The sequence below is a fragment of the Arvicola amphibius genome, chromosome 8 (assembly GCF_903992535.2).
Source record: "Arvicola amphibius chromosome 8, mArvAmp1.2, whole genome shotgun sequence".
NCBI classification, from domain to species: domain Eukaryota; kingdom Metazoa; phylum Chordata; class Mammalia; order Rodentia; family Cricetidae; genus Arvicola; species Arvicola amphibius.
In genome coordinates this window covers 78,269,286-78,278,040 of record NC_052054.1, presented here as the reverse complement: position 1 = coordinate 78,278,040, position 8,755 = coordinate 78,269,286, and the positions used below count along the sequence as shown (strand labels likewise).

The 8,755-nt window shown below is 50.9% G+C and overlaps 1 protein-coding gene across 1 annotated transcript; it reads right to left on the bottom strand.

Annotated features, from left to right (window-relative positions):
- Nucleotides 1–6,418: 6,418 nt before the first annotated feature.
- Nucleotides 6,419–8,688, bottom strand: Lgals7 (galectin 7). Its single transcript, XM_042055607.1, has 4 exons — nucleotides 8,332–8,688; nucleotides 7,805–7,893; nucleotides 7,006–7,207; nucleotides 6,419–6,532 (listed from the first exon to the last, which is right to left on the bottom strand). The coding sequence occupies exons 1-4, from the start codon at nucleotides 8,686–8,688 to the stop codon at nucleotides 6,419–6,421; spliced, it is 762 nt and encodes a 253-aa protein (XP_041911541.1).
- Nucleotides 8,689–8,755: the final 67 nt, after the last annotated feature.

The window sequence follows — 8,755 nt, the reverse complement described above, 5'->3', positions numbered from 1 at the left end:
TCTATGCTAATTGATCAGGAGTAACTAAAAAGAATCTTTCCATGGTTGGGGGAAAAAAACCTCAAAAAGAGCAAGAGACAAAGACAGCTCAAAGAACTGGTCCCGGTCTCCGTTCTCAGTCCCCCGGGCTAACTGCTCTGCTTGCTGCCATGACTGGGCCTTTCGTTCTCATTCTGATTGGATTAACAGCAGGGCCTGCATCTTAAACTATATGACCAATTATGTTTCAAGTCAGTAAATTAATGGTCCTTAGGATCAACTACACCTCTGTAGAGCAGGATGAGTCCACGATTTGACTCATTCACTAAGACCAATGGGGAAGGTAACAACAGGTCCTAGACATTAGCACAGCTGACTCCATGCTAGGAGTGCCATTCAGGCTGTAAAACTCAGCTCATAGAAAGACCTAATCCCCCAAAGTCTACAGCGCTGGGAAAGTCTCAAGGGTGCCAGCCTTGCACTCTGTCCTCTGTAGTTGTGGCTCTGGCTAACTGCTCTTGTTAACTGAAGCCTGTCACCCCAGGACATGGTTTTCATGCTTAAAAGCTCACCCTGGCCGGGCAGGGGTGACATAGCCTTTAATCCCAGCACTGGGGAGGCAGAGGCAGGTGAATCTCTGTGAGTTTGAGGAGACAGGATACAAAGTTACACAGGGAAACCCTGTCTCGAAACCACCCCCCCCCAAAAAAAAAGAAAAGGAAAGGAAAGGAAAGAAAAGAAAAGAAAAAAGCTCACTCTGAAAGAGGCTCAGGGCTGCACGAGGATCCTGAACACCCAGTGTAGTTGCCGGTCGACTAATAAACCATTCTATTGGCTTAAACCCATGTCTGACCAGTCTTCTCTGGTGTATACCCCACAACAATGGTAAGTTCCAGAATAGCCTTGCCTACATAGAGAGACCCTGTCTCAAAAAAAATTATCTTTTTCTGTTGTTGATTCTCTTTTTTTTTTAAGATTTATTTATTTGTTTTATGTGCATTGTTCTTTTGCCTCCATGTGTGTCTGTGTGTCGGATCCCCTGGAACTGGAGTTACAGACAGTTGTGAACTGCATGTGGGTGCTGGAATTAAACCTGGGTCCTTTGGGAAGAGCAGCCAGTTCTTTTAACCACTGAGCCATCTCTCCAACCCCTATTGTTGTTTTTCAAGGCAGGTTTTCTCTGTGTATCCCTGGCTGTCCTGGAACTGGCTCTGTTGGTCAGGCTGGCCTTCAGTGCATAGACATATGCCTACCTCTGCCTCCCTCAGTACTGGGATTGAAGTTCTCTGCCAACACACAGGATGAAAACAACCCTTAAATCGGACGTGGTGGTGCACACCTTAAATAACACACAGATGAAAACAACCCTTAAATCGGACGTGGTGGTGCACACCTTAAATAGCAACAGTCAGGACGTTGAACCAACCTGAGCTACGCAGAAAGATCCTTCTCAAAAGGAAAAACAAAAAGCAGAATAACACAACAACAACAACAACAAAAGAACCCAGGTTATTTGTGGCATCCAGGTCCATGATGACCTCCCGATCTGCCAAACTGTCAGTGTTCATCTCCCAAATCGTGCCAAGATTGGTAGGGGGATCACGCCATGTAGACCCCACAGCTTCTGCTCATCTGGTCACTTCTTCTTCTGCCTCCTATGGAAAGAGACAAATGACAACGCTTGGGCTCCTGCCCGCACCGGCACCTAAGCATCTTCTTGGAGAAAGACCCCCGCATGAGCCAGGTCTTCGGAAGGCTGTATACCTTCTCTGTACGAGGCTTGGCTTGAGTGCGCGGGGCACTATGGGTGATGCAAGTGCTTGAGGCATTGTGGGCGATGCCACAATGTTGCAACGCTGGTGAAACACCATACCAGCCACTAGATAACACAACAGAATGAGCGTGGCTGAGTTCCAATAAAACTTTATTTGTGGACACTGAAGTTTGAATTCATATAATTTTCAGTATCAATTAATGGAAGCCTTTGATTTTTTTTCTCTCTCTCTAGCTATGTAAGCCTGGAAAACTCATTCTAAGCTTGTGAGCCATAGGCAGTGGGGTCAACCCCATCCACAATGTATCTCTCTAAGTTCCACGGGCATGAGCAGTCCTGAACCACCACCCAGGAAGCCACCCCCAAATTCCTAACCTCAGATACCAAGTAGGACCATCAGTGGAGCTAAGTTTTCAAGGCAGCTTGTTACGCAGCAATAAATAGCAGTATAGCCTTAGACAGGAGGACGCTCGCTCACATACGCTGTCTACAGCTGTTTGCTGAATCTGATGTGCACCGCAGTCCCAGAGCTCAAAAGGCAGGTGCAGGAAGACTGAAGAGGCCTTCTGTGAGTCTGAGGCCAGCCTGGTGCACACAGGGTGCACACGCATGCAAGCAGGCCGAATGCTCATGCGTATATAATAAGACTAATGAATCTTTTAAATAAATCTCGCGGAGCTTAGGGATGCGACCAGCTAGGTGGAGTCCTGGCCTGCATGAAATGCCAGGTTCCCTCTCCTTCACTGGAGAAAGCTGGGCATGGTGGCACACACCAGGATTCGGGCAGTGGAGGCAGGAGGATCAGAAGTTCAGGGTCATCTTCAACTACATGGTGAGTCTGAGGCTAGCCTGGGCTGCATGAAACCATCTTTTAAAAAAAAATACAGGGATGGCTCAGAGGTTAAGAGCACTAACTGTTCTTCCAGAGGACCCGGGTTTGATTCCCAGCACCCACCTGGTGACTCACTACTGTCTGTAACTTCAGTTCCAGGGGGTCTGATAACCTCTCTGGCCTCCTAGGATACCAGGCACACATGTGGTGTACAGACATGGGTGCAGGCAAAACACCCATCCCACCCATCCACATTAAATAGCTAAAAAAGATTTTAAATTATAAAACCTTTTTTTCTTTTAAGAACATTCACAATGGGGAGTAATACCTGGTGGGGACCCGGGGGTGTTGCTGGGACTGGTGTGCAATGGGTTGCTGGCAACAGAGGACCACACTGCCATGTGCCTAGGCAGGGAAAGTTAGCTAATGGGAATGTGTTTCAAGAACTACAGAGAATTTGAGGGAAAATATGAAAACTTGGATCACAGCATGTATTCTGTATTTTTATTTTTTAGCAGAGTCTTCTTATGTAGCCTAGAACTCACAAACACCCAAGTGCTGGGATTAAAAGCATGGACCCCCCTTGCCCAGACTATTTTTATTTATTTACTTATTTTGGTTTCTTGAGATAGGGTTTCTCTGTGTAACAGCCCTGACTGTCCTGGAACTCACTCTGTACACCAGGCTGGACTTAAACTCACAGATTCACCTGCCTCTGCCTCCCGAGTGCTGGGAATAAAGGCATGTGTCAATGTCCTTTTTAAATTTTTTGACCTATTTTTATTTTTAAACCTATGTATCTTCCAGGACAGGCTCTAAAAAAGCTGCAGAGAAACCCTGTCTCGAAAAACCAAAAAAAAAAAAAATAAATAAATAAACCTATGTATCTGTCTCCATGTATGCTCATATGCCAGAAGAGGGCACCGGATCTCATTACAGATGGTTGTGAACATGTGGTTGCTGGGAATTGAACTCATGACCTCTGGAAGAGCAGCCAGTGCTCTTAACCACTGAGTCATCTCTCCAGCCCCTGAAGCTACAGGTTCTTAGGAGTTGCCTGATGTGGGTGCTAGAAACCAACTTAGGTCCTCTGCAAGGGCAGCAAAAGCTGCCAGGACTTTAATCCCAGCCTTGGGAGACAGAGGCAGGGGGATCTTTGTGAGTTCGAGACCAGCCTGGTCTATAAGAGCTAGTTCCAGGACAGGCTCCAAAAGCTATAGAGAAACCCTGTCTCGAAAACCAAAAAAGCAGCAAAAGCTCCTAACCACTGAGCCATTCCTGCAGCCCCTTTGAGAGACATCTTTACAAAACACTTAAAATTAAGTCCTAGACACAAGTAAATAAGAATTAACTTGTTGATTCATGTGTGGTGGCACATGCCTTTATTCCCAGCACCCAGAGGCAAGTAGATCTCTGAGTTCAAGCCCAGACTGATCTAGCAGATCCCAGGCCAGCCTGGAACAATGAGACCCTGCCTCCAAAACAATAAATAAATAATAATTCACTCGTTGAGGGCTGTGGAAGATGGCATGAGGGGAGTAAGGCACCTGTGTGATGAAGCTGAATCGGAGACCTGATTTCCGGAACCCACATAAAAGCTGGGCATGTTTGGTAGGCCTCCTATAAAAGGCAGATGGATACAGGATCCCCAGAGGAAGCTGACTAGCCTCCCTCCCTGCAGAGAGATCGGCCAGCCAGTTTTTTTTTTTCTGAGACCTATTCAATTCACAATCTGAACAATGATAGAAGATTGTTTTTTTGTTTTGATTTTTATTTTGGGTTTCTCTGTGTAGCCAAGTGCTAGGGTTAAAGGCGTGAGTCCCACCTCCCAGCCCGAAGAAGATTCTTGACATCAACCTCAGACCTGCTTGGCCTGCACACATCTGTGAACACACACACAAAGTAACACTCACTCCCAGCACTCAGGGGGCAGAGGTAGATGAATCTCTGTGAGTTCGAGGCCAGCCTAATCTACAGAGCGAGTTTCAGGACAACTAGAGCTGTTACACAAAGAAACCCTGACTCAAAAAAGCAAAATCAAATAAATTAATTTAACTTAATTTTAAATAAAGAACTCGGAATACTCTGCTTCGGTGGTCTCAGGGGTTTCCAGGGATTCTTTTCTGCCACTAGAGGGAGCCCGTCTTTAGCTCGGCCTTCGGGTATTCAGGGCGCGGGCAAGGCGAGGGGTCTCCAGCCGGAGGTCCCAGGACCAGAAAACCTGGGGTGGAGGAAGAGCAAGACCCTGGGGATCCTGCCTCCAGGTCCCCATTGAGGCCACAGAGATTCGGGCGAGTTTCCTGCGCTCGCGTTGATCCAGGTGGCAAGGCGCACAATGGCCGCTAGATGGGGACTGTCGTTTGTGTGCTAGGTCAGGGCACAGATGTATGGCGTGTCCCTCTGGGGCGTGTCTCCGAAGAAAGTTCTGGAAAGAAAGGCAGCTTGGAGATCCAACCTACTGCCTACAGTGGAGGTCACGGGGAGGGCTTCTTGGTCTCTAATAATGAGAAGCGGTATTCGCTCCGGAACACCGCGTCTAGTGCCATCCCGACGGAGCCTGAAAACCAACCCAGGTTGCGCTAGTCACCGGGTTCCCATAAATCACTTATTTATGGCAGAGCAGGGAGTCAGGACCGTCGGATCAGGACCACAGGATCTGTGTCCAAGGGGCGCACGGCTGCGACGGGGACCCAGGCCTGCCCGTGACGCCCCGCCCAACCTAGGGTATCATCTGCTGGAGACACCGCGTCTGCCCCGGGGATGCACGAGTAGCGACCTGTCCCAACGCTGGGTGAGGTTCCCAGCTGGGTGCCACCCAGCGAAATGCTCACCCCCGCCTGCCCAGGCGTCTCCAGGGATCCGAAATCTTGGCATGCCAAAACAAGAGAAAGAAACTCCTCTTTTTTGAGTTTTTAATTTCATTTGTGTTTTTGGCAGAATCTCAATCTGTATCCCAGGCTTGCCTCCCACTCAGGGCGATTCTCTTGCCTCTCAGCCTCAGAGAGTACTGAGATAGCAGGCATGAGCCACCGTGCCCAGCTTTCCTCCTTTTGCAAAAAGAAGGAAGCATTTTGGTGACCTTTGTAAAGATGACACAGTTTCACATAAAGGTATCGCCAAATGCCAGAAGGCTGCCGGAACACAACGGCTTGCTGTGCAGAAGGCACCTGATGCTCTTGCATTAGACCTGAGTACTGTTCTCAGCATCCATGTCGGGCCCCTCACAACTGCTTGTAACACCTCCAAGGAATCTGACACCCTTTTTACTCATGCACACGTACCCCACACAGACACACACACTCACAAAATTACAAAATAGTTACAAAGTAATTGATGTGGTAGTGCCAGGCAAGAGAATGGCCGCAAGTTTGAGGCCACACTATATTTTACCCCTCCCCCGCCCCACCCTCACCACCTGGGGACTCCCCAAATGAAATCCCGCCGGGCTTCGGCTCAGCTACCTTCTTGCCTTGAGGGTTTGAGGGGCGTCTCAGATAGGGCTTCCTTTAACCTTGGGTCGCTATGTTTTTTTTTTTGTTTTTTTTTTTCCCCCCGAGACAGGGTTTCTCTGTAGCTTTGGAGCCCGTCCTGGAACTAGCTCTTGTAGACCAGGATGGCTTCGAACTCACAGAGATCCACTCGCCTCTACCTCCCAAGGGCTGGGATTAAAGGCTTGCGCCACCACCACTCGGCTGGGTCGCTATGTTTTTCTCTGAGCCTCGGTTTCTTCATCCATATATAAAGGACACGGACACAACCGGGAACTACAGTTACGCTTTATTCGCCATCCACAACCCTCCTCTCCTATCCTCCCCGACCCCGACGCCCTCGGCTCAGAAGACATTCACTGAGTGCAGCTGCACGTCTCCGCCCACCTCCACAACGCGCACATTGGCGGGTGGCATCCGGTGCTTGAAGTGGAGGTACTCGCAGTCCCCGACCACTGCCTGCAGGGTGAAAGCTGAAGTTAGACCCGGATGTGGATCGCGGTCTGCGACCCTGGAAGACGCTAAGCGCAGCGAGCCTCTTTCTCCTCAACGGTCTGTTGTCCGTTGTAATGGGACACAATGAGTTACGATCCACACAGAACAAAGGTGTTTCCCAAGTGTGGGCGGCTGATGTCACGACCACTAGAGCGCACTGCTACGACAGCGGGGGTTGAAGGTGGTGTGGGTGATAGTGGATGTTGGTCTCAGACCCACAGGGAGGCCGGTTTGTGTTCACAACACCCTGCTAGGACACCCACCCCAAGGGCACTTGGCTCTTGATCACTCAGTCTTGTCGCTGCTGAGGGCAGGTCTGTGTCCGTGTCAGGAGCTGGGCCCCTGTTCCAGCACCCCAAGACCTCCCCCCCCCACTGCAGCTCAGCACTCTAGCTGAGTCAGACCTGGGTCTGACCCATTCCTCTTCAAAGACGCACCTTGAAACCGTCTTCTGTGGCTATGAGGAGCACTTCAAAGGGTTGCCCCCGCTGGAAGGGGATGCCGGAGCCCCGCTCCTCGCGGCCCCATTTGCCTTGCTCTTTAGTGTTGAAGACGACCTCGGATGTGTCCAGCCTCGGGTTAAAGTGCAGGGCGGCGTCTGCCCCCTGCTCCTCGCTGCACAGCAGATTTATATGGAACCTGCCGGGGACAGTAGGCCTCAGAGATCAGCAACCACCATGCGCAGGTCTCCGGGCACGCCCACACCCACACAGAGTCCCTGTGGTTATAGCCAGGATCCAGTTCCAGAGGCTGGAGCTGTCCTGGCGTTCTGGTGTGATGGACGGCCTGCTGTTCCTGCTTACAGGAATCCCACCCCAGATGAGCAGAGCCAGTAGCATGGACCCCATTATTCCTGATTACCAATTCTCCCACAAAGTCCAAGGTCCCAATTTTAGTATACCACGGGTTTGATGACCAGGTACCCTGGGCATCCAGGGTGGTATCAAGACCCAAGGCAGATTTTCAGGCTCCTGACAAACGGGACATGGAGCTCCTAGAACTAACCAGGGACTTTTGAGGTTGCCCTAGAACCCTAAATTTTTAAGGAGACCTGCGTACCCATCCACGAAGTCTTGAGGGAAATTAGTGAATACATCCAAATTAAGATAGCAACAGGGAACCAAAAGCCCCACTTGACAGAAAAGGCCCCAGGGACCTCATGTATGGGCTGTAAGAAACAGGGATCCACTGAGCCAGGAGAGCCCCCACACTTTCCCTTGGAGCCCAGGATGTTACCTGCCAGCCTGCTCCGGGACTACGCCTCGGATTCTCAGGACAGTACCAGTGCGGACGCCCTGAGGCAGAGGGGTCTTGTGGTCGGTGGCCTGAAAGATTTGGGAGGGGCAGGGATGAGAACCAGGGAGACAAAGAAACAGATGGGTCAGTTCCAGCTAGGAGCTCCAGGGAAAGGCCCGAAGACATGAGGGGATGCAGATTAGAGAGGCAGAGACAGCCTGAAGAGGGACGGACACAAAACAGTTACAAGAAGGGAAGCCTGCAGGGTACGGCCCATGGGGACCAGACCCAAGAGACAGGCCACACTCGGCTCTCCTGGCGCCTGTATTTCGGGCTTTGACGGGGAGGTTTCAGCAAGGCGAGGCCTCCTGGTCTGTCCCACCCTGGCCCCAGCTCCCCCAGTCTCAGAACACTTACGGGGCTCGCGGACATGGCTGGTGCAGTAATATGGAAGCAATGAGGCCGGGAGTCGCAGGAGGAGACCTTAAGTAAAGGGTGCAGCTCCACCCTTCCCACCCAACACCCACACCTGGCACAGACCCCGGCCCTAAGGGCAAATCTGTTAAGACTGGGCCAGTCTCCTCCTGCCCTGCCCCCACAGCAACTGGGGGTGCGGCTGTCTTCCCCTTTCCTAGGCTTGTAGAATGGGGATATCCTTCAGCACCAAGACTGGAGAGGTTCTCTCTCCACCCCCCCCCCGCGGCCCCGCCCGGCACAGGACTTCTCTGGATCCAGAAAGACTCATCAGCCACAACCACCACCAACTCTTTCCCAGAGGGAGCCTCCTCCCAAGAGCCCAGGCTGTTCTGCTTGGCCCAGCCCAACTCTACCTCTGGCAGACATAATAGCTCAACGGTATTTACTGGGGGCCCCAGGAAACCCATCATTCCTTCTTGTCATATGCCAGGCCGAGGTTACCAGAGTGTTGTTATGTCTGGCACATTGGAAGCC